Genomic DNA, 25,713 nt, shown 5'->3' on the forward strand with positions numbered 1-25,713 from the left:
GGCAAAACATTCATACACATAAGATAAAAATAAATAAATAAAGAAAGAACTCAAGGGAGAGAGGCCAGAAAGGAGAGGAACATGAAGGGCAGGGTCTCTGTGACAGAGGGTGGAAGGGCTGCAGAGATGTGGCCTGGGGGTGGGAAGGGGGTGTTAACAAAGACAAGAAGAAGCTGGGGCTGTGGGGACATGGGAATGAGATCTAGGGTGGCCTTGTGGCCAGTGGTTTAGATGTGGGTCTGAATATCAGTGGCAGTGCAGTGTGTGGTGGGAGACTGTGTGTGTGTGTATGTGCGTGTGTGTGTGCACGAGTGCATGCATGTGTGCATCCTCCTTTGTGTGTCCCTGTGTGCGTCTGCGTTCCTAGTCTTTCTGTCTCTGTTTTCTGTGGCTGTCATCTCTGGGTTCTGGGCAGAAGAGTCAAGGGTGAGGCTGAAAGGGAATGATTCAGCTGAAGGTGGGCCTCCTTCCTGGCATTGTGCTCCCCTTCACATCCCCAGGGGTTCTCTATGCCTCCCCTTCTCCATCCCTCCATTTTGGGATGCTGGGCCTAAGGCCTAGCTTCCTCGGGAACCCAGGCATCTTGCTCGGAAGGCCCCCGAACACCTCTCCTCTCATCCTAGCCTCTTGCAAGCAAGGAGAGGAGACCCAGACAGGGGCAAATAGAGCGCCCTAGGAAGGACCCTTGGCAGGGCCATCCATCACTGCCAGCCTCTTCCTCAGCAGTGGGAGGAGGGACAGAAGCCACAGGTGGATGCGTGTGAGAGAGAACCCCACTGGGACTAGGGCCAGGACCAGAGCAAACTGCAGAGTTGGGGGAGAGAAGAGCCCAGCTTTAGGGAGGGATCCCTTAGCCAGCTGGGGCTGAGCCAGGGGTAGACAGGAAGGGAACTGGCCTCCCCTCACCAAGATGGCTGGTGCTGTCACGCCTGAGGGAGCTGAGCAGCTGGTTGCCTTGGTGACAGAGGGAGAGAGCCGCATGCTAATGAAGCTGGTGGGGAGCTGGGCAAAGGAAGGGTCTTGAGGGGAGACCTGCCTTTCTCCCAGCAAGTAGTCAGGCCAAGGAGGTTGTAGGTGATGGTGGTGGTGGGGGCAGAGGACCAGAAGAAGATGGGTCCAGGGGGCCTCTGGCTCCTGGACTGAGTGTAGCAGAGGCCTGCATTTCTAGGAGTAGTCTCTCAGGACCAGGGTGCTGCTGAGTGGAAGTTTGGGCTTGGGCACTGAGTTTTGGAAGAGGGTGCTAGCATTTCTTGAGGAAAGAGTCAGTGGCAGGGTAGAGGCCATTGGGAGCAAGGACTATGACACCCCCAAATGCTAGGGCTCCCGCACATGTTTTGGGCAAATCTTTGTCCGAGAACTATTCTGTCCTGAGGTTGCACCCGGCAGCAGCTGTGGCCGCCTCTCCATGCCCCCCCACCCCCACCCCAGCTGCCCTCAGATCTAGAGGTGGAAAATAAATGAATGCAACCCTGGGAAATGGAGAGAGAGGCACCAGGAGCCATTTGGCCATGTCTTTCCCAGGGTCCAAGCTTTTGCCTTGAGGTAACCGTTGCCATCCTCAACAGCCTCCTCACTGCCTCCCGTGCCCTGGGCACCCTTATTTTCACTGCCCAGACCCCCTCTGTGATGCTTACAGCTTTTTAGCCTCTATAAGTCTATACTGGCTCCAGTTTTCCATCCCAAGAGCCCACATCGCCTTGCCACATCATCTGGGATGTTTTCCCAGGGTGACAGTGACACAGCAAAGCTGTTCCTTCTCTTCCCTTCTTGCCAGACCCCACTGAAGGGAGGCAGGCTTGGGGTTGGATGGAGAGGCATCTGGGGTTTGATGGGTTCTTCAGGGAACCTTGGAGACTTAGTTCTGCTGTTGGCCTGGGGCTGTTAGCTTCTCTGGGGACTGGGCTCCTGATCCCTTTGGGCCTAGACTGACTCAGGCTAAGGAGGGGGTACCTCAGGTTAGGACTCCCAGGGCTCACCCACCAGGCAGAGTTGTCCTCAGTCTGCTTTGGGATCTGCTTATCTAGGACCTGGCCAGGGAAAGGGCAACTATGGGATTATTTAGGCATGAGATGCTTGGGTCTCTCAGGGAGTTTAGCCACCTGCCTGGAGGTCTTGGCTGTCCCCTTTGATTTTGTTGTCCAAGAGAACACAGTTCCTAGACTCCAGACCTCCTTGTGAAAGACTCACACCACCCATCTTTTGCTCCAGGATTTCTCTAGACTCAATTTCCTTTATCCAGCTTCCTAGGTCCCCAGATCCCCAGGTTTCTCTTGGCTCCTGCTCTGTATCCGGACTTAGCTGGGATAGGCAGCGGGGAGGACTAGGGACAGAGAGATGTCTTTCTAAACCCCAGGGATGGTTTTCTTTTAGTTCCAGGTTCCTCGATTTCCCACTTTTCCTCCTTCTCCCAGGGTCACGGGAACTGTGGGAGCGGGGGTGTGAGGGAGGTCGGAGGCTCCGCCCACCCGATCCCTGCTAACAGGACTCTTTCTCTCCAGGTGGCTTTGATTTTTGTGTCGTGTTTTATTTTCTCCTCCATCCGAATTGTTTTTTCTCGTTGACCGTTTTTTTTTTTTCTTTTTTCTCTCCACCTCCTGGAAGAAAAAAAAAAAAAAAAAAAAAAAAAAAAGAAAGAAAAAAAGAAAAAGGAAAAGCGGCCTCCGCCTCCGCTTCTCCTTTCCCTTTTTTTTAAACCGGCAAGAAGAAAAAAGAAACCAAAATTCTCTCCCCTGCAGTGACTCCCCAGCCCGCTCCCCTCTGGTTCACCCCTCACACCCCTCTAATGCCCCCTGATCTCTTTCTCTCCCCGTTTCCTCCCCCTGCCCTCTGTCTCCGCATCGGGCCCCTTCCCTCAGCTCCTGGGCTGGGGGCTCCCCCCGATGTCTGTCACAAGTTAAAAGGGCTTTTAAATTGTGGCAGCAAAGGCTTTTTTCTCCTTCCTCTCTGGCTGATTTTGATGACTCGTGTTTTCTTTCTTTCTTTCCTCTTTTCTTTCTTCTTTTTTTTCTTTCTTTCTTTCTCTCCTTCCCCAAGGTCCGGCTCACCTGACGTTAAACAGCGAAGGTATGGTTTGAAGTTTTGGTTTTAGTTTGGATTGGATCGCCCCAACCTGCACCTGGATTTTTTTGTTCTGCCCCCTCCCTTCCCATTCCTGCACTTTTCCCACCTCCTTCCTTCCTTTCCTACCCTCTTCCTCTGCCATCTCTTTATCTGGATGGGGTGCCGGGTGGGGGTGGGTGCCGGTCCTTGTCTGTGCTCTCCCCACCTTTCCCGTTGGGCTGTCTGTCCTCATCTCACCTTGGTTTCTGACATCAAAAGATGTTTGAACTCCTGCCGTTGTCTCGTCACCTTTTCCCCCCATTTTCCTGGTGATGTATCTCACTTGTTTACTTTGTCATGGCCTGTTTGGTTTACTTCCATTCATTTTGATCATCCTTTCTTTTCTGTGAATCAAATAAAAAAAAAGAAGAAAAGGGCCTGGGTTGGAGAAAGAGGATTTGAGGCAGCCACATTCCCCTTCTCCCAATGCTGTGGAAAACACCCCGGAGGTGTAGGAACTTCCCTTCCCACAGTGCCCCATCCTCTGCCTTAGCCCTCATTGTCTCTTATTGCTATTGGACATATGACATAGGGTGATTACCCAGCCTTACCAACCTTGGTATTGGGGCTGGGGCTATAGTTCAGTGGTAGAGCATTGATTTAGCATACACAAGGCAGTGGGTTCAAATTTCAGCATTGTGGGGTAGAGGAGTCCTGGTGTTAAGGAACTTGGAGGAGGACCCAGGAGTCTTGACTGATCTCAGCAGCTCTGGCCTCCCTACCTTCCCTGTTATCCACCTCTATAAGCACAAGACTCTTCTAGACACTTGGGCACTGTACCTGCCCAACATGCCCAAAGACAGGGTGGGTTCCTTAACTATGGGCAGAGGGACCCATAGGACCAAGTCTGGATTGCAGGGAGAGTCTCAAACAAGATCTGAAATTTGGGATGGATTTCGGTCTGGGGATGGTGGGCCTAGGCTTAGAGGAAGTCCCACACAAGGAGTTGGGAGGAGAGCCCTGGCTAGGTCACTCACATCCTTCCTTCCTCTAACTACTTGGTTTGTGGAGTGCTGGCTGTGACTAACTGTAGACATCGGTGACAGTCTCCTGAAGGATCTTAGAGATGTCTGCCCTCATCTAGAAGGTTCTGCAGCTCAGATGTTACTCTAGTTTTAGGATTGGAGTTGGAACAAGAACCCAGATAGAACCCTCTGTCTCTGAGTTACTCACACATCCTTTGGATCTGGCCGTAGGGCTGGAGCCAGGGAGCTTGTGTTCACTGGCAAGGATGGATGAGGCTCAAGCCAGCTTGGAGCCCAGACACAGCAACCTGTGCCTGTGAGTCTTAGGAGCTGAGACCCTGTTGAACAGGGCATAGATTGAGAACTGACTTCTGATTAAGACTTCCCCATATTCCTGGTGTGCTCTGCCTAGCTGGGATTCTGTTGGTGGACAGAGCCCTTCTGCAGGCATTGTGGAGGGACAACCTGCCAATTGGGAAGCCCCATGTTCTACCTGGGGACTATCAGAGCACCCACGGTAGGGACCAAAGCAGGTTATAAGTGGCTGGTGAGAGGACAGGCAGAGAACAGGAGGGGTCTACTGTGTGAATTGAGGTGACTTTTAAATAGGTGGACAAGGGGAAACTCTGACCTAGCAGAAGGTGTGGACGGACAGAGATGCCAGTGGGGGAGGGGCATGAGCCTTAGGGAGGTGGCAGCGGCCAGGAGGGTGAGTGGGAAGCTTGTCGCCTTCAGTCCTCAGGGCTGCCCTTCTGCACTTCCACTTTGTCTCCTCACCCTGGCAAAGGGTAGAAATAGGTGGTCAAAAGTCTGATAGGGTCTGTGGAGTTGATGGCCTTTGATTTGTCAACTGGTTCCTTCTCAAGAGGTCTTGAAGGCCAGGGAGGCCCAGAGAATCCCTCTTCACCCATAAGCAGTACCTTTGCCCCGGGACAGGGCCCTCCGTCACCTCAAGGCTGGGGTGGGACTGACTTCGAAGCCCCCATACCTGACTCCCAAATTCTGCTTCTCCAGTAGGGTCCTTACTGTTCTCCGAGGGGGGGGCCGGGAGAGGAGGAGCCGGCGATGTGCACCAGCCGACAAAAGGTCAGTGACCCCACGGTCCCCAGAGAGCCCAGCCCTTGCCTGCTATAGGATAATTGTGCATTCTGGAAGGCAGCTGAGTCTTCACAGGTCCATGGCAGCTCCCCTGCATCCTGTCCTCAGGCCTGCAGAGGCCTGTACCCCACCATCATTCCCACAGTGCCATCCCCTGCCCTGTGAAAGGCCACAACTTCAGTCTCTTTCCTATGACCTCTTCGAACACAGGTGTCCCTCTCCCTGGCAGTTGTCAAGCTGGTCCCTAGAAGGCGTTGCTGTGGTGGAGTGCTGGGTGGCAGGACAGCTTCCCATGTAAGGACTGATGAATCGATTTCTAGAAGCCTGCTAGGCCCCCTGCCTGGAGGAATCTGGTAGCACCTGTGTTCCATATGTACCCACAATGTCTCAGTGAGCCTTGGTGACACTTGGTGGCTGGGATCATTGTTTTCATTTTATAGCTGGCTAAAGTGACATTGGCCAAAGCCAGCATGGGGCCCTTCAGTGTGTCTTAGGGAACTAGGATTTTGGTTTCTTTTCCAGGGCTGAGGTTACCTCTCTCATGAGAATCTCTTTGCTAAGAAGGATACAGGCTTGTCTGACAATTCTCAGAGATCCTTAGTGGGACCAAGGCCTCCTGCTGTCACACCGTTTTTCAGCCCAGGCTCTTCTGTCTGCCTGGGCCCAGCTCCTTGCTGTCTCTTTGAGTTGACTCTTGAAAAAGCAGCCAGGCTGTCCATGCTGGAAGTCTCCCTGAACTCCCCCAGGTCAACCTGGACTTCTGGGAGCCCCTTTTGTCTACACCTCCATCAGAGTCAGTCACTCCACATCCTGTCACTTTACCTGTTCCCAGCTGCCCCCGCGGCCCACAACTCCTTGAGGACAGGGATCTGATATTTTCATTTGTAACTCTCCGTGCTCTGCACAGCTCCAGGCGTATACATAGGCATGAGCTTGGCACATTTATTTTAAATGAGTGAATGGTCTCTGTTCCCAGGAGGCTCATTGATGGTCTGACAAACAGCTACAATAAACGTGGTCCATGCAAGTGTATGAAACGTGCAGATTTTGTTCAGGGGAGTTAATGTATTCACTGAGAGAGGGCAGAGCGGGTGTGCTTCCACAGAAGTTACATCCAGAAGAGTTGCTTGTGTGTGGGGGCTGGATGACGGTGTAGGAAGCTGTCCTGTCCGTTGTCTTTCTCGATTCCTGCAGCAACCTGGGAGGTTGGCTGCCGATTAGCTCCATTTATTTCCAGAGGAGAAAGCCGGGCTTAGAGCTGCTGTAACTTGGCCAAGGTCACAAAGCCTGTTGGCAGAGCCAGAACCAGCGCCCAGGTCTTTTTTCTCACATCACACTTCCTCCCCAGGGAAATGCACAAGATGTTACTAGGCAAATCTAGTGCCAAATGCGCAGGACAGCTGTAGCTCTCCAGAGTAGGGAGGGGCAGGAGGGGGCTGGAGACTTTCCCAGAGGAGGTCTTCGAGCCAGGACTGGAAAGGAGGCAGCTGTGTCCCTCCCTTTCATGGCACTGGGAAACCCAAGACCCTAACAGTCAGTTCCAGCCACAATCGGCTTCGTTGGTGACACTTGTAGGGCCACAGACTCCCGGACTGAGAGAGGCAAACAAGTGTCAGCCGTGACTCCTTTCCTGTTCTGGAAGCTCCTAAGAGTCGAAATTTCTCAGGTGCTGCTGGGAGTTGTAGTTCCTCGTCTGGCCCGTACAAGCGATGGGTCAGAGCACCCCCTGGTGGTTGACTTGTGTATCCTCGATTCCGCTGAATGCCACTGGTCACCCTCCATCCTGATCCCCAAAGTGTTCCCCATTAGGACAGTTGAGGGCCCCCCTCTCCTCCCCCCTTTTCTGTTTTCTCTGCTCACCTACCTTCTGTCCCTTTCCCCAAAGGCTTTGACAGCGCTATGTCTTCCCATTTCTTAGCCTAAAGGATTGGAGTCCAGTAAGTCCCGGCTTGCAGCCTGGCTAGCCTTGCCTCCTCTCCTGGGTCTGGCTCCGGAGTCGAGAAATGCCCTCATTTCTGCTCTTTGCCTTAGCTGCCTTGGTCCAGCCGCAGCCCCGCCTCTCTCCTTTTTTCCTGGCTTCTTTTGTTCTGTCCCAATCACTTTTCCAGGTGGCCCCCTATTCTTCTGTCTGGCTCTCTGTAACGATGTTTTCTTTGACCTCAGTGAAGGTGAGCCGGTAGGAGGGGAGGCCTGACTTCCGTGTGGGGCTAACGGTATGGGCGGCAAACCCAAGGTCAAACACATTTCCTTTTCTGGTCCTTGAGCCCCCTGGCTCTGCCAGTGTCTGAGCAGCAGGCCTGGTTGCTATGGAAACAGTAAAGCCCCAGAAAGCCTTGGCTTTCATTCCCATGAGGTCCCTGTCCCCTTTCCTTGCTGGTCCTCTTCTATCTCCCTTGCTTGTCCTCAGGGCCCGCTCCTTTTCTTTATCGATACAGTGCCATGCGACCTGTCTTTCCCTGACAGCCCTGAGCGATCTCCATTTCTCCTCAGTCCTTCCGTGGTTCATCTTTCTCCTTCTCCAGGCTGTATTCTACACATCATTTTCCTGTCCATTCTTGTCTCTCCTGGATGCTTCACATTTGATTCTGGTCCCCTAAATAGACAGACTGAGGGATTCAGATTGTCCCTATGTGGCACATGCCCCACCCCCCAGCTTGATGCCCTGTGGCCTCAGGACACTAGGCCTTGCCAGCTGCAGTGAGGGCTGAGCCAGGCTCTGGGGCAGCAGCTGGTGACTTGGCATCTGGATGCAGTGGGGGCAGAGTGTGGGCAGCCTGCCTGGAGGGAGACAGGCAGGCTGTGTGTGCAGCAGATGAGTTCTGCAGAATCTGCATACAGAGACCCCCGTGTCCACACATGGTGCTGCTGCTGAGCCTGCCCCCAGGGGAGGGCAGGTGCCTCTTGGTGGTCCTGTATATCCCTGGCACAATGCCTGCTCTTTCCTGGGCCTTTGGAGCATCTCTTAAGAAGCCCTTCACTTGGATAGCTCAGTCTCTGCCTAAAGACCCTCATGACACAGGGTTGTGTTTGCCCCTGGTTTACCCAGGGAGGTAGGTAGGATCAGCTGGGGTGTCATCATTTACAGACAAGGAGACGCAAGCACTGCTAGGGTGCAGGACATCTGGTCTCTTCCTGTGCCTGTGCTCTGGTGTGTGAATCTGAGGGGTTGGACCTCATCTTCCTAGTAGAGTTATTGCTTTCTCACTTGTGCTTGCAGAACACCAGTGATCCCTGAGGCTCTCCCAAGAGTTACAGCTTCCACTTAAAAACTGCCAGTGGAAAGGACCCTGGGCTGGGCGTCCAAGCGCGCGTGCACACACACACACACACGCACATACCTATCTATGTATCTATCTGTCTGCCTATATCATCTATCTACAGGCTAGGTACTGTGTGCACATATACACACACACACACACAACAGGCTGGGTGCTATGTTCATGCATACACACACAAATGAGGTAGATGCTGTGTCCCTGCATACACACACGTACGTATGTGTACACATATCCATCTATCCATCATCGGCTGGGTACTATGCACACACAAAGAGGCTGAGTTTTGTGTCTATGTATATCCCCATATATGTCTATGTCTATGTCTATATCTATCTATCTATCTATCTATCTATCTATCTATCTACCTACCTATCAATCATCATCATCATCTATCATCTATCTATACGCTGAGTGCTGTGTACACACACAACACCCACACACAATGGACCTGGTGCTGTGTCCATGCACATACACATACATATATGTACACATATCTATCTATCATCTATCTATCTATCTATCTATCTATCTATCTATCTATCTATCATCTATCTATCTATCTATCTATCTATCATCTATCATCTAGTGGCTGGGTACTATGCACACACACACAAACAGGCTGGGCGCTGTGTCTATGCATACTCCCCATATATGTATACATCTATCTATCTATTATCTATCTATAAGCTGAGCTCTGTGTACACACACACCACCCACACACACAAATGGACATGGTGCTGTGTCCATGCACATACACACACATATGTATACACATCTATCTATCTGTCTATCTATCTATCTATCTATCTATCTATCTATCTATCTATCTATCCATCCATCCATCATCTATTGGCTGGGTAGTATACACACATACACACACACACACACTCATACACACTCTCACAGGGGCACACAAGTCATGCACATTCATGAGCATTCATGAGATCCAGGCCCACCCCTTCTACTCACTCTGAGTCTTAGGCTTATGGGCTTTTTACGTTGGGGCAGGAAGCTGGGAAGGGGAGAAAGCTGGCGTGGTAGCCATCCATGTGAGTGCTGCAGAATGGCCTGTCACCTGGTGCATATCTGTGTCTTATTCCTGCCCTACTCCAATCCATGACTTCCCATTTCCTCATGCTCAGGCCTGTACAACAGGCCCACTGGTTCCATCCCATCTGGTGAGAAACTGCCCCTGTCCCTGGACACTGAGAATAGCTGTCACCACAGAGGAGGCAGGAGGGGGAAGTGAAGGAGGAGGTAGGGTACTCAGAAGACCCTTGGTGTCTTGGCCCTAAGGAGGGAGAAGCCAGGTAGGGCCTCTTGTTCTTCCCCCATGTCCCTTTGTTAAGGGGTGGTAGATGGGAGGATTGGTGGGGAGGAGTTGTGAAGCCTGTGGCTTTGTCTGGCCCTGTGACAGCTTAATTGTCAGCTGTCAGTGTGAGAGCCACTTAGCAGCCTCCTGCTTCAGAAATGGACCTGGGGGAAGTCGACTTTTGATGGCAAAGACAGCAGGATCCAAGTTGACAGGATGAGGGAGGGGAAGAGGGCTTAAGCTTAGAGTTGGAACCACAGGACTCCTGTGTCCAGGACCCACACTTGGGGTGCTGGAGATGAAGGGGGAGGCTCTGGTGTACCCTTCTCCACTCAGTCTTCTCCCATTTTCCCAAACCATGGTGTCCAGGCAAGGAGGAGTTTGTGGCCACCTTCAAGGGCAATGAATTCTTCTGCTACGACCTGTCACACAACCCGATCCAGAGCAGCACAGACGAGATCACGCTGGCCTTCCGCACCCTGCAGCGCAACGGGCTGATGCTGCACACGGGCAAGTCGGCTGACTATGTCAACCTGTCCCTCAAGTCTGGGGCTGTCTGGCTGGTCATCAACCTAGGCTCGGGCGCCTTCGAGGCCCTCGTGGAACCCGTCAATGGCAAGTTCAACGACAACGCCTGGCATGACGTCCGGGTTACCCGAAACCTGCGCCAGGTAGGGGGAGCAGGAAGAAACCTAGGGCTCAGCAGCGTCTGGGGTGAACACACCTGAGGACTGAGGGCTGTCTGGGGTGTGGGGTGGGAGAGGTCAGGGCTGGGTAGTGAGGTGCTTTTGTGGAGAAGGCTAGCTTGGGGCGTGGGGGCCCTGAAGTGTGGCCACAACTCTGTGGCAGTCTTCTGAGACCTTATCTACCAGAGAGCTGATCTAGGAGACTCCAGTGCTGTCTCTCAGGCAGGAGCCTGAGGCCAGGGCTATGACTAAACTCAAATTGGTGGGAGCCGCTAGGGTTTTGTTGGAGGCCTGGGACTCAAGTGTCAGGAGATGGGAGGAGGGATCTGGAGCCTGAGTGAGGGCTCCGTGTGCTGTGGGGTGGGGAGGGGGTGCTTTAGGGGAGCAGGGGCAGAGGGTAGCAAGGCACTAATGAGAGCAGGGGCACAAGGTGGGCAGGATGTGGTCTGTCCTCCACAGGCCTTGCCCAGCACAGAGGCAGAGAGGCAATGAGAGGGAGTGGAGGCAGCAGGTGCATGAGGGACCCAGGACCAGGGAGGATGCCCGGTTCTGCTTCTCCTCTGGGCAGGACTTGCCTTCCTTTTTTCTTCCAAACACCCAGGCTTTCCCTGATGTCCACATCTACTTTCTGCTGATGTAGCCTCCTTGCACAGTGGCTCCAAGGATACCTCTGCGTCAGCCCCTGCATAGGACACCTTTCTTCACAGTGTCCCCTCAGCTTCTACTTCCAGAAGACATGCCCACTGCACAAGCGGCCTTAGGGGAGCCACCCTCTTCAGGCTCTCAGAACCCATCCACGGTGGCTACTGTAAAGGCGGCCTTCTCCCCAGCCAGGCTTCACTCGACAGGAGCCTCATGGCTCATTTGTAGCCCTAAGAAGTCCCCACCTCCAGTCAGGTCCAAGCTGACCTTTCTTCTCCAGGCAGGTGAGGCCATCGTGGGTCCCCGTGGGGACTCCTGTCTCCACCTCCGGGCTCCTCCCCCTGCTCACCAGCTCCCTGGCTCCTGGCTCTCCTGCACACTCTTGGGTCCCCAGTGTCCTAGCTCCTCTTTCAGCTCCGTCTCCCCAGGGCTGAACGCAGCTGGGGAAACCAAGCAACCCTGCCACGGAGGCTCCATTCTGGGCTTGGCGGTTTTTCTCTTGCTAGTTATCATCTTTGGACTTCCTGGTTCTAGTTCGGTGGTGGTTAACTATCTGATGTTCCTCTTCGTCAGCACCTTTGTCATCCCTTCTCCTCTCCTTCCTCCCACTGGAAACCCGTCAATGGGACTCAGATTCTGCTGACCTCCCACTCCTCTTACCTGTCCTTATTTAACAGCACTGGATGCTGATCTGACGGGGATTCCTCCTCTCTTTATGCCTTGTCAATGCCATGACTAATCCTGCTGCTCTTTCCGGAGCTGCTGCTACCTGTTGCAGTCCAGCTCCTACTGATATACCTATTCTTAGTGCCCCGCCCCCACTCTGCAGAGTGACATGCCTGATGGAGTTACTCCTTCTCTATGCATGCCCCCTTGCCTCCTGTCATCCCATCCCCCATCAGAGGGCTGTCCTGTGTTGTCACCTCCATTGGAGCATGTCCAAGTGTATCAGGTGCATCTGTGATACTTTCAGGTGTCACATGCATTTTATTGAGGGATTAGGGAAGTTACCTTTGGTGACTTTTGCTCAGTTCCTCGCTGTCCCTCAGACTAAAGCTGTCAGCTGGTACTGTCTTTGACAAGACACCACAAGCCCACAGTCCTTTCCCCATGTTATTTGGCCAAAAAATATGGTGCATCATACTGGACACACAGAAAAGAAGGTCATGCTCCCTGCCTGAGGAGGCTCAGTGGATAAGGCACCTGGTACAAAGTGTGAAGAACAGAGTTTGGATCCTAGAACCTATGTATGGGCTGGGGCATATGCAGTGGCTGGCCACTTGTAATCCCAGCACTTGCAGGGTAGAGACAAGGGGATCCCTGGAACAAGCTGGTTAGTTAACAGACAAGCCAGAAGTGCTGAGCTTGGGGTTCAGCAAGAGGCTCTGCCTCAGTAAAGTGCAGTGCTACTGAGGAAGAAACCCAGCACAGCCTTGGGCTTCCACATACATTCACACATGCGTGTTCACGCAGGCGTGTCCACATGTGCGCCCATACATGTAGGCGTGCACATACACACATGAACAGAGATTAATACATGAATAGATAAATTTACTAATTTTTTAATGGACAGAATAAAGCCATGCACGTGACTAGCAGACCACAGAAACAATTCTGGAATCTTGGGAGATTTTTAAGAGGAGGGAGAACTCTGTAATGAGGCTGAGGCCACCAACATGGATGGGGTGACATATGGCCCCAGTGCACAGAGTGTAGACAATGACTTATGATCACCTTTTCCTGGAGTGTGTGGAGTCATGGTCCACATTGGAAACTGATGGAAATCTCCTTCTCCTGGATTGTTCTAGGGAGTATAGGCAGGTCATGTTGACCCAAATGTAGGGCCTCTGGGCCACAGAGAATGTCTGCTTAAAGACCTTGATGGAGAACCCTCTTCACAAAGGGCTTCGGGGGCAATTTCTTTTACTCTGGAATCCAATCAGGGGCAAGAAAGAGATGCAGAAAGCACGACTGAGAGCCTTTGCTCAGCCCCAGGTCCATGCTCTGGAATCTCTGTCCTTGCCTGAGACGGAGCCTGTAGTCACATGCATCTTTACCGGGCCCTTTCCTTAGGTGCTTTCCAGGACTTCCGAGAGCAGCTTTGGTCCTATTGCTCTAGCAGTGTATCTCAATCACCCAGTCTCACTGTGCCAATGTCTGGAGGCCTTTTGGGCTGCCATAACTCAAGAGGCTCTGTTGGCATCTTGTGGGTGGAGGCCAGGATTCCACTAATCATCATAGTTTGTAGGACAGCCCCACAAACAAGGAATCATCTGATCTCAAATGTCAGTACAGCTTCTGGGAAGAACCTTATGCATCCAAGTGTGTACAGAATACAGATGATGTTTTAGGATTGGAAAACCCTGCTGTGATCACAGGGGCCATGAGGGGTGTGGTGGTTTTCAACAATGCTCTGTCTCCCTCAAGGTTTTTTTTTTTTTTTGTCTTTTTGAGACAGGGTCTCCCTGTAGCCCCGGCTGTCCTGGAACTCACTATGTAGACCAGGCTGGCCTTGAACTCACGGAGATCTGCCTGCCTCTGCCTCCCGAGTGCAGGGATTAAAGGTGTGCACCACCACGCCTGGCTTTTGGGTTGTTATTTTTAATTGCAGTGTGGAAGTGGAACCCAGGGCCTGGTACATGCTAGCTAAGTGCTCTGTCACTGCAGAACTAACTACTTTGTAAGAACACTGAACTACCTCTTGGGTATGGCGGCCCATGCCTGTAATCCTAGCAGGTCTGTAAACTGAGCCAGGAGGATTGTCATGAGTTTGAGGCCAGCCTGGGCTACACTGAGTTGACTGAGTTGGAGACTGGCAGCCTGGGCTATGTAGGAAGAACCTGTTTCAAATAAAAACAAAAACAATGCCAGGACTACCTTAAATTTTTTTTTAAATTTATCTGTGTTTTGTGTATGAGTATTTTGCTTGCATACATGTAAATGTACTGTATGTGCGAAATGCCTGTGAAGGCCAGAAGAGGGTGCCAATCACATGGAACTGGAGTTACGGGGTTATTAGCCCTCAAGTGGGTGCTGGGAACTGAACCCATGTCCTCTGTAAGAGCAGCCAGTGCTCTTAACCACTGAGCCATCTCTCCAGTCCTAGAACTACCCTTTGTCCTCCTGAAAGACGCTGATTTGCTTTACAAGATCAACAGATTGCCTACCCTGCACCCTGCTCAGGGTCCAATCCTGTCAGAGCATCTCTCAGACGGCGTGGGACAGCTCTCCAGGTTCAAGGATCTCATCTGTCTTTGGCATCTCACCTAGTTTTTAGAACAGCTCTGTGAATGGGAGCCACTCTTCCCGTGTAACTGAGAAGGAAACCGAGGCACCAGAGGAGAAACTTGTTTAAGCCTGTCTGGTTAGAAGTTGGGAGGTGCAGAAGTGGAAACCTGATCTGAGGCCAATCCATTTCTTTGCCCTTGGGAGTGAGTGGGGGGACTGGCTGTTGTCATTTGAAGATCAGGGACCGCTTCTCTTTGTCACCAGCTGCCCTGCGCATGATCACATACTAGATTTTTGTTGTTCTGTCTACAGCCTCTTAGCTTTCTTTAGGATGCTGGAGCTGTACTCAGAGTTCAAGGTGGAGACAGGATATAGTTTTCTCCAAAGCTGCTTGGCCATGGCAAGTCCTCTTGATAGGATGGCTACTCCACTCTGACTGGGATGCCCTCCTCACTTATGGCCACCACATCTTTGTGTTTCTGGGCACTAGGAGTGGAATAAGCCTCACTGTTAATTTATCAGTCGGAAACTTTAGTTCTGGGGATCTGGGCCTTTGGAAAGGTTTTGGGCTGCCATGTCACAGGAAGGGCTTCCAATGGAAGCTCCATTTTAGTAAATGACCACAGGCATGGTCACTGTGAGGGTCTGCATCCTCTGCCTCTAGGTCCAGAGGGACCTGCTCTCATCCAGGGGATGTCTGGATCTCTTGACAAATTAGTGGAAGGCCCAGGCTTCAAACTCACATCTCTTCCCTCTGGGTCCTGGCTTTAATCCACTGCTCTCATCAACACTGGAATGTCTGTGAGTGCTTAGCCTCCCTCCTCCCCACCATTTTGTTTTCTGTAACTGGATCTGCTTCAAAACAGTCTTACACAAAACACTTGAGTTTTTACCTCCAGCCTCCTTTGCCCAGCTTGTTAACTGCTGCAATGGCATCAGGCAGCTCTTTGGGGGTGCTATTAGTTTGGCTGTGCTGAGGCTGACTGTTCGTCGTTGGTCTGACTAGCTGGGCTCTTCATGTCCTGACAGTACAAATCCTCTTACCACAGGGTTCCTGTCGCTCCCATCACCATACCTGTGACCAGATTTCCCTTGCAACTAAATATTGAATTCTGTTTTTTTTTTCGTCTTTTTGAGGCAGGGTCTCCCTGTAGCTCCAGCTGTCCTAGAACTCACTATGTAGACCAAGCTGGCCTTGAACTCACAGAGATCCTCCTGCTTCTGCCTCCTGAGAGCTGGATTAAAGGCTTGCGCCTCCATGCCCAGCAGAATTCTTTTTAATATGTGAGACCCTTATTAATTGTCTTACTCAATTAGTCCTGAGCCTGTTTGTCCTAAGAACTCTTTCACTAATGGATCTGCCCCTAGAACTCCATTCCCCACTGTTACAGTCTCAAGTGTGCAGGTTAGTATTTACTGGACACTGAACACCGGTGTTCTTCCATCCCTGATGCTCTTAAGTAAAGCTGCCTCCATCCTTTTGACAGCTCCTCTCCCAAGGCCAGGGTGATACTGAAGGTGGATGAAGGCATTGGGTGGAGAAAATGAACTCAGAAGAACATGGAGAGGGGGGACAAAGTGAGAGACCAGGGTAGCAGAATGTGGCCTACAGTTCAGAGGAAAGTAAGGGAACGTTGAGGGATGCAGGCCTCTGTGTTTCTTTCTATGGGTAGAGGGGCTATGTGTGAATTTCTGGCACTGTTTATGGGAAGTGGAGGTTCAGGGGTCTATGGGTACATGGAAGGAGGCTAGCTGCTGGGATAGCTTTACCAGTTCCAAGGCCGTGCATGGGTGTTGATGGCAGGTACTTAATTCTGGGAGGATCGGCTACTCTGAGAGTAAGAGAATGGGGCGGGGCAATTGACAAAACTGGAGCCTTTGGACAAGTCAGAGTGGGCAGGAAGGAGGAGTCAGCTGGTGGCGGGGAGAAGAGGGAGGAGGGCTTGGGGTAGTGTGAACATGAATTCTTCTAGAGCCCATGGAGGGCTAGGTTTCCTTCACCCCCTGGTAATGGTGACTCGGCTCTCTTCAGTTCTCAAGGAAGAGAAACAAGGGGAAAAAAATAGAGGGAGAGAGAGCCGCCCCTCTCTTCCAATGATCCCTGGATCTATTTTCCCATCTTCCATTCCCAGGAAAAGCAGATACCCAAGTCCCATCCCATGCTCCTAGGGAACTCTTTCCTTTGGCCTCCAGATGAAAGCACCCCCTATTCTTGACAGTCCTGTGATTCTCTGGGGAAACTGTCTATTCTTCTCCTAGCCTGACAGCCAGTTGGCCTATCACCAACCGGTTAACCCATTAACCCAACATAGCTACTGGTCAGCCAGTTGGCCAACACCACCTTACTCCTCAGTCAGTTCTATGGAAAGCCATCTGGTCGACCAGTCAGCCAACAAAGCCATCCGTCCATTCCTGAGTCAGGGGCCCGGCCACTCTCACCCTCGTGCTCCCCTCTCTCCCTCCCCTAACTCCCTAACATTTCAGCAATAGGACCTACTAATCTTGCATACCGGGTCTGCTTCTTAACCCTAACCCTTCCCTCTCCCACCTCCTGTTGGAAAACCCCCCTGTTACTGACTCTGTATGTGTTACTAACATGCTTACAACCCAGGGGACCGAGGGATGGGCAGGGACAGGTGGGACCAGGTATGAGTGAAAAACCAAACTAACCTTTCTGTATCATCTGCGGAATGTCGGCCATCTTTAAGTCTTTGCTTTTCTTGGTCCAGTTCTTTTGTTGTTTCTTTCTCTACTAACCAAGGTCTCTAACTGTTCCCCTTCTCTGCAGCTGTCTTTTGGGATGGGATAAGAGGGGGGAGAGGAATCCAGAGGAGGGGGCCGGGGAGGGATTGGAAGAAGAAGGATTTAATTTTGTGTGTGTTCTCTTCCTCCCTCCTATTATACTTTTTTTTTTCTTTAAATTCGTCTGCTGAACCTGAGGTGGGAGGGTTCAAATGAACAACCAAATATATACGCTATATATTTTCCTCCTTCCTTGAGTTTCACAGTTGGTCATTTTTTTCTTTTCTTTTTCGTTGTGTTCTTTTGTGTCGTCTCTGTTTTCTTTTCTTCCCCTTTTTTGGACACCCCTTCCCCTTCCCCCATCTCCGGTGAAGCACGCAGGGATTGGACACGCTATGGTAAACAAACTGCATTATCTGGTAGATATCACTCTAATTGTCTTACCGTTTGGTTTGCCGTGGGTTTTTTAACTCTTCGATTCTCCCACTTTTGTTTCCTCTCTCGTTTGTCTTTTCGTTATTTTGACTCTTCCAATTTTATTTTTTTGCATCCTGGACAGTTTTTAAATTTTGCTTTTTTAGATTCTCTCCTTCCCTTTTTCTTTTTCTTTTCTTTCTTTCTTTCTTTCTTTCTTTTTTTTTGTCCAAACTCAAAACCAAAAGACAAATGGAACTCCAGGCATTTAGCTGGGCTCCGCCCTCTACTCCCTGCCTTCTGATTCAGATTCCTGGCCTGAGAGACCTGGGGCCAGGCCCTATGGTCATGGGCTCTGGTTAGACCAGTCCCGGTGCCAAGCAGCCTATTTCTGTTACTTTCTTTTGTTCTTTCCTCCCCTCCCCCCTCCTTTTTTTTTCTCTCTTTGATTTGGTTTCTTTCTTGGTCTCCTGAAAATCCATGGAAAACACCATCCCATGACACGCTATGCTCTGCTCACTGTCAGCTCCAGACGGGGGCCCCTCAAGTTGGGAAGGGGGCCGGGAGGCATGACCTCCAAATGGCAGCCAGCTGGGTATGTTCCCCAGGGGGGGTGGGAGGATGGCCTTGGGACTGCCTTCAAGTTACCAGTTCATACCAGTTTCGGGACTGCCCTGTGCTGGCTGCCACCCCCTACTTCTTAGCCTTGAGGATTCCCAGCTCTGTCTCCCCCACACTTTGCATGGCACGAATGGTCTTTCTCCCAACCAGGGATAGTGTCCAGATCCCCCCATGGCTCTGCTGCTCCAACTAACACTGTGTTTCACACTGTCTCCCTTCCCCTTCAGCCCTGTCCCCTCTGTGTCCCCTGCCTCTCCTGCATGGCCTCTGACAGGGCTTGGCTTCCTTTCCTCTGGAGGGTGTGAGAGGAGGAGACCCCGCAGGGGAGGAGTGGGCCACTGTCAGCTGTCTTTGTCACGCCCTGAGTGAGCTCCTGTGTTTGGGTTGGGCTCTGTCCTGGTGAATGCTGGTGTGGGTGTCAGTGTAAAGGCAGCTGGTGTGTGTTGTTGTGTGGGTGTGACTGTGTGTAAATGTTGGTGTGACATTTAGGGGTGTTAGTGGGAAACCATGCTGTGTGTTTGGGAGACTGCTGGTTCTCTGCATGCGGAAGTGCTGGTGAGAACAGGGCTGTGGGCCTGGATGGGTTCTGGGACCCAGTGAGGATTCTGAATGGAGGCGGGCAGGAGAGGCTGGCTGGTGGTGTAGGTGCCACAACAGGCAAAGAGACAGGGAGTGGCTGGGCCCCGTGCTGCTCCTCTGGCTTGTCTCACAGTGTGTGCCTGCCGGCCCTGCGGTGCAGTGCGTGATCCCCTGGGATTCCCTCATGCCTGCCCGGTTCCGGCTCTGCAGCAGCCGCCAGTTAGTCATCGCCTATTAATAATGCAGAGTGATTGAACACCAGGCCAGGGACCCTGCAGACGGACGTGTCTGCTCTCATGGGGTGGGAGGCGTTTGGGGCAGCTGCCTGGTTTGCCTAGCATGCCAGGTCTGCCTGGCAAGAAGGCTAGAGGGGAAGGAGGTATCAGAGCTATGGTACCCAGCCTGGGAGGTCCTTTACACTTTACCCGCCCCCATGCCTACCTCCTGACGCAGGAGGCTTAGCCTTTGAGGCCATGTCAAGCCTTTCCTGACACCTTCTTTTGGAGACAGAGTCTCCCTGTAGCCCCAGCTGGCCTGAAACTCCCTATGTAGACCAGGCTGGCCTCAATCTCACAGAGATCCACCTGTCTCTGCCTCCCAAGTGCTGGGATTAAAGGCATGCATCACCATGCCCAGCTCTGACACTCTTTTAGGTGTGCATTTTTCTTTACACATTGATGAAGTGTCCTCAGCCAGTGCATCTCAGCCCAGTACCTCCCCTCCCCAGTCTCAGACCTTGTGTAGTCTCTCCAGCTTTCCAGGGTTCAAATGGGGCTTGCAATGCTGTTTGCGCCAGCTCTTTGCAGGCTCTGTTTGTCCAGCTGCTGCAGCTATGAGTTAGTTTGTATCCACTCTGGCTAGGCCCTTGAGAATCTTCCAGGTGCTGACCATCAAGAACTTTCTTTGTGGGGCTGGAGAGATGGCTCAGCAATTAAAGAGCATTGGCTGCTCTTGTAGAGGACCTGGGTTTGGTTCCCAGCACCTACATAGTGGCAAACAACCTTCCATAACTCCAGTTCCAGGGAATCCAACACCCTTGTCTGGCCTTTGCAGGCACTGCACAACACAGGTGCACTTATATACTTGCAGGCAAAACACTCAAATACATAAAAATAAAAAATTTTACAAAACAAACAGAAACAAAGAACTTTCTTTGCTGGACCACACATGGCTCAGAGAGTAAAGGCACTTGATGTCAAGTCTGATGACCTGAGTTGGATCCTGGACACCCACGTGGTGGAGGGAGAGAACTGACTCCCTCAAGTTGTCCTCTGACTTACACACGTCATGGCGCACACACACATCAAATAAATATATAAATGTAATTTCAAAATAAAAAAACTGGAGCTGGAGAGATGGCTCAGCAGTTAAGAGCACTGACTGCTTTTGTAGAGGACCTGGGTTCGATTCCCAGCACCCACATGGAGGCTGTGAACCTTCCTTAACTCCAGTTCCAGGGGAATCCGAAGCCCTCTTCTGATCTCTGCGGCATTGCATGAGACGGGTGTACTCACATACACGCAGGCAATACACCCATACACATAAAATAAAAATAATATTTAAAAATAAAAAAAAAACTGTGTTAATTAAAAACAAAAGACAGACCGTTCTTTGCAGAGCTTCACTGGACAACCAACCAGTGACTGGGGCAGAGAGCCAGAATCAATCCAGGTGATATACCTCAGGACCCAGAGACATTAGCCTTGAATTAGGACCCAACATTCTTTCTAGTCTTGATTTGGTGAATGTTGTCAACATGGGCCAATGCCAGAAAGGCTTGGTTTCCTCATTTACCCAACAGGCCAACCACACACTTACCTGGCCTATTTTGTGACCACACACTTACCTGGCTTATTTCATGGGTCAGTGAGAAGATCAAGGAGGGCAGCACAAGTCGAAGTTTCTATGCTCTGTAAAGGGAATCATAATTTTATTAAGCTTTCCAAAGTGTGTGCTGATTCCCCTTTGTTTCCAGGGTAGGGATGTTGTGTGAGGATATGCTTCCTTTCCCCTAGCAAACCCTGGAGAATACAGCAGCTCTGGACCCACTGGAGATCCTATTACAGCTCCTTGTTAGGAATCAGTCTCAAAATAACTGCATGAAACCTCAGGATGCTTCAGGGATGGGGATGAGGAGAGAAGGTGAATGGCCTAGTGAAGCTGGTTAAGAAGCCACCAACCTTGCCAGGCCTGGTGTAGATACCTGCTCAAGCCTGAGTCTGCAAAATGGACATCCCTATGTGATCAGCACTGGCAGGTGAATGAACCTGTTGCCTCTTGTGGCCTTAGAAACCCTTGTAAACTTACCCTAAGGATCAGCTCCTTCAGACCAAGACTGGAGTCAAAGAACGGAATTCCAACTTCACAGACTCCGTTCCCCAGGGCAGCCCTCACATGGGTTTCATATAGTTTTGTATTTATTCACGCTAATCCATTCCTATGAACTCCTTTTGTTTTTTGAGTGTCTCTCCTTGATGGGTAGGAGGCTCGCCAGCTATCTTTTTTTTTTTTTTTCACCTGGTTATCTTAAACAACAATTTTTTTGATTTATTTATTTTGATCTATGTATGAGTGTTTTGTCTGCATGGATCTAAATGCACCTGTGTTGTGCAATGCCCGAGGAGGTCAGAAGAGGGTGTTGGATCCCCTGGAACTGGAATTACGGATGGTTGTTATCCTCCATGTGGGTGCTGGGAACTGAGCCCAGGTCCTCTGCAAGAACAGCCAGTGCTCTTAACCTCTGAACCAGCTTTCCAGCCCTGCCCCTTTTACATTTTTATTTATTTTATTTTTATGTGTGTGTATATGCAATGGTGTGCATAGGAGGTCAGAGGACAGTTTACAGGAATAGGCTCTCTCTTTCTACCATGTGGGTCCCAGGGATCAAACTCAGGCTGTCAGGCTTGGCAGTACCTGCCTTTACCTGCTGGGCTGTTTTGAGCCATATTCCTGGGCCCACATTTGGAATCTCATTTAAACTTGATGATGCCTGGATTATAAGCAGGGAGGCTAGGCTTGTTCCCACTTAATGGATGAGGAATCTGGGACCCAGCAAAAGTGGCCTTGACTCATTTGATGCTCACTTAGCTAAGAAGAGATGGGAGTGAAGTTGTTAAATCTCTTTTGAAGCTGGGAGTCGGAGAGACAAAATTGTTCTGGGAAATAGTAACTGATAAAGGAGAGCCTAGGACTTCTGACCTGAAGTCTTTGCCCTCTGCTTTGAAACTTTATGAAACCCAGAGCTCAGCACTCACGGGAGAGCTGTAAATCCTGACAGTGGTGCTCATCTCTGGGTGTATCTGACACAGAACAGGTGACTACACTAGAGCCACCTCCTTCCTTTCAGTCTGTCTCCAGCCTGGTCACTGTTCTGCCCTAAGGGGCTGCAGGAACTTTTTTATGGACTAGTTCCTAACCACAGGAATCCTGGAGGATCTGGTGGTAACGATAAAGCCTCACATGGGACAAACTGCTCATTGGTGCAGTTTTACCTCCACTGTCAGGGGGGCTCCAGGAAGCCCATTCAGCTCCTCATAAGTTAGAGCACTTTTCTCATCTTTCCCTCAAAAGGGAGCTTAGTGACCCTGTGAGCATGCCAGGCCTCTGGGAACAGCTCCAGATGTGGCAGGAGAACCCCCTTTTTTTTCCCTTAGCCTTTCTTCAGGGCACGGTGGACATGGGGAACTTGTCCCGTGTGGGGATATTTGTGTTAGGACTTGGATTCCCATCCTACCTAGCCTGCCTACATGGGGGTGAACCAGGCAGAGCTGAGGTGGGGTGGGGTTGACAGGGAGGGCCAAGAGACCACCCAGGTCACAAGCTCCTTGGATCACCTCCAGCTGGTTTCCCTGCTCCTGGGGAGTGTGGGTGAGTGGGCCTGGACTTAAATGCCCTGTTCATTCCTCAGAACCCACTGGGCCTGCTTGGCTGTGCTGAGTGTTGAGTGTGGGTTGGCTGTAGACCCTCTGCTGCATCTTGGGGCTTTAGCTGTGGCCCCTGATGCTGCTCTGTGGAGAGCAGACAGTCAAGACCTCCTACCCGTGGCCTTCTGGGATGAGGTGTGTGTACAGATGAGTGTGGCTCGGTGATGGGTAGTAAGTGGCAGTGAATGTGTGGTGAGGAAACTCAGGTCTGATGTCCCTTCTCTTTGTCAGTCCCTAAGCATCTCTGACCCGGTGGATGCTCCTCTCTCCTCCTCAGTGGAAGGAGGAAGGAAGCCTGTCCTTTCTGCACCCCACAGCTCTCGCCTCCATCTCCGCTCCTCCTGATCTCCCCTGTCCTGCATGCCTTCTCCCTTGTGGCTGCTTTTCTCTGGCCTGCCCCAGCTGGGCCTGGCTCCCCACCCTGCTCCTCTAACCCGCATGGGTCCCAGCTACAGTGGCTGTTCTGTGTGGCATGGGCCCCCTTCCTCCCCTCCTCCCCTGCTGGCCCCACCCCTTCCAGAAGCTGTGGGGGGGGGTTGGGGGGCAGGGGCATCAAGAACCCTGGAGTGGAGGGGGGCAGGGGAATGTGTCCCCTGTTTCCTGCTTTTACTAACGAACCTGCCATTTTTGTGTCTGGACTGGTTTGTCTGAGGGAACAGTCGGGTTTTACTAACCTAAGTCATCCCCCTTCTTGCCTTCTCCACCTTCCTCCACCCTCTGCTTCCTCTCTACCCACTGCCGTCTCCTCTCTCTCTCCCCACCCACCTGGTTGGTCCCCTTCCTATGGTCCCACGGCCTCCTGCTATCCTTTCCCAATCCCATGGGCCATGAGAGGGCGATTAAGAGGTTTCCATAAAGCCGTCAGGCCGACTGAGACTCAGGAGCCTGTTCCTGGGCTCCTATGCTCTGCCCCATCAGATCCTTCTAACTCAGGCTTGAGAGGGTGACCTTGACCTTGGCCAAGGGAGTGGGATGAAGAGAGCCCGTAGTGTAAGATTCAAGAGTGAAGCCTTGGCTTTTGAAGCCAAGGAGAGAGGCTTCCAGAGGGTTTGCGGACCAAGAGGCCCCCTCCCCCTGCATGAGAGCACTGTATTTTTGAGCACACTTATTCTTGGGGGACTTGAGGCTCTGTCGCCAAAGTCGTAGGTTCTAGGGAGTTAGGTTTATAGCTGGAGATGACAGCAAGGTGGTGTGGGGTCACAAGGCAACTTGATGTTGACCTTTGATGACCATGTACTACATCCCCTAAACTATGCTGGAGTTAGTCGGCTTCCAGGAACGTGTCAGACTAGGTGTCTGTGCTTGCAGAACTGGCAGCCTGGTTAGGGTGAGCTCACTTAGGCTCAGGAACTGAGTGGCAGCCCAGTTCTGTCTTTCAGGACAGTGGCTGGTGACTTGGAGGAGAGCGGGTGCAGCCACATTGCCCTAGAGCGGCCCTACCTGCCATCCCTCCCTGACTTCTCCTCACCTTTCATTCTTCTTCTTCCCTTTTCCCAACTCCCCTCTGCCCGTCTAACCTTGTTTGCATGTTTTTGTGACTAATACTTCTTTGACCCTTACCTTTTCCACCCAGACCCCCCACTTCTCAACCTCAGGATGAGGTGGAGGGGAGAAGAAAAAAGATCATGACCAATCTTCCCCTCAAATCAAGACCCAAAAGCTTTGACTGCCCCCCACTCCACCAAGATACCTGCCCCCTCCTGTCCTTGAACCTAGTTCCACAAGCACAAGGTTTGATGATTCCCAGGAGGTGGCCTCCAGCCCGCACTCTCCTCAGCCCCACCATGATTCACCATGAGGCTCAAGCTAGTACCAGAGGGGCTTCTGGGTAGTGGTGAACATGGGGTGCTCCTCCTGCTGGTGTTCTTCACTGTCCCTTGGGAACTCTACCCCACCCTCCTGACAATGGAATCCTGAAAACCAGGTGCCAGAAGGCAGTGGGCAGCCTGTGCTACAGACTGGAGTTGGGGGCATCATAGCTTGTGACCTGGATGATTTACCTGGAAAGGGGGTACTTTAGAGGTATATTTGGGAAACAAGAGGTGCTACAACCTGTGGCCTGTGGAAGCACAGGGTGGGCTGACAGGAGAACCAGGTCCCTAATGGCCCCTGAAAGGGCCACCTCTGCCCCCTGGACATTTCTAAGCCACAGCTTTCCTAGGAGCCATTAGCTCCTCCCCTACAGCCTTGCTGTTAGTCAGAAGCTTTTGGGGGCTCCTCTGGGGGCCTAGACTCTTCAGGGACCAAGAGGACATTCACTGGGCCTGGGGAGTCAGAGTTTCCACAACGTGACTTCTGCCTTCGCTAGCCCAGTGCACCTCCCCGAACATTGACCACACTTCACTCTTGGTATTTTGTTTTCTGGATGAATTACCCACCCCAGGTAGACTATTTCCTGAGGTTTGCCCAGGCCTCACTGTTTCTAAGGGTAGAACTGGGTTACATCTGTGGAGAAGGATGAACAGCCGGCTGGGAAATAGGTACAGGGCTGCCCTCTCCTTTGGGATTAAAAACAGTGACTCCCAGGCTTGTAATCCCAGCACATGGGAGTTTGAGGCAGGAGGATTACCACGAGTTCAAGGCCAGCCTAGACTACACAGCGAGTTCCAGACCAGCCTGGGTTTTTTAAAAAAAGACTCAAATATTGGGGTACCTTAAGAGTGGAGACAAACTCCAGAACCTTTAGAACTTGGGTGGCAGGTGTCAGTCAACCTGTCCTAAGACTTCTTTGGCCAACCAGCGGCTTCCTCTTCCCAGCCGTCCCAGCTACTTGCTCTGCTAAGGCTCTAGGAACGCAGTGGCCTGAGGGGAGGGCTGCAGGTGAGTCCCATCACCACTGTGAAGGGACAGGCAGGGCTCTCTGTCTTGTTTAAAGAAAAGCTCAGAAGCCATATGTATATCCGCAGTGCATTGTTGAAAGACAGTGGAGGGGTTCCCCACTCCCAACCCTCATAGCAGGGCCTTCCTGGAGTCCCATTCTGGTGCAGAGCAGCTTCCCAGAGCCCATCTCGAGAACTCTCCACTGCCTGCAGGCTCCTGCCTGCTGAGCTGGGGCCACGAGGCCCATTGGGCAGGCCTCAGCCCACCTTGAAACCATCAAATCTTGTGCTGATTCCTCTTCCTCCT

The 25,713-nt window shown here is 51.7% G+C and overlaps 1 protein-coding gene across 12 annotated transcripts in view; it reads left to right on the top strand.

Moving 5' to 3' along the window:
* The window catches only part of Nrxn2 (neurexin 2), a 115,788-nt gene that overhangs the window by 29,333 nt on the left and 60,742 nt on the right, over positions 1-25,713 (top strand). For 6 of the 12 annotated variants that reach the window (XM_017799601.1, XM_008838926.2, XM_008838918.2 and 3 more), the window contains exons 3-6: positions 3,034-3,063; positions 5,079-5,150; positions 10,122-10,423; positions 17,425-17,469. In XM_017799601.1, the coding sequence (XP_017655090.1) occupies positions 3,034-3,063; positions 5,079-5,150; positions 10,122-10,423; positions 17,425-17,469 (449 nt within the window). The remainder of the gene's footprint in view (positions 1-3,033; positions 3,064-5,078; positions 5,151-10,121; positions 10,424-17,424; positions 17,470-25,713) is intronic. The other 6 variants (XM_008838927.1, XM_008838921.2, XM_008838917.2 and 3 more) reach the window with 5 other exon arrangements.

The sequence above is a fragment of the Nannospalax galili genome, unplaced genomic scaffold (assembly GCF_000622305.1).
Source record: "Nannospalax galili isolate Female #2095 unplaced genomic scaffold, S.galili_v1.0 scaffold1659, whole genome shotgun sequence".
NCBI classification, from domain to species: domain Eukaryota; kingdom Metazoa; phylum Chordata; class Mammalia; order Rodentia; family Spalacidae; genus Nannospalax; species Nannospalax galili.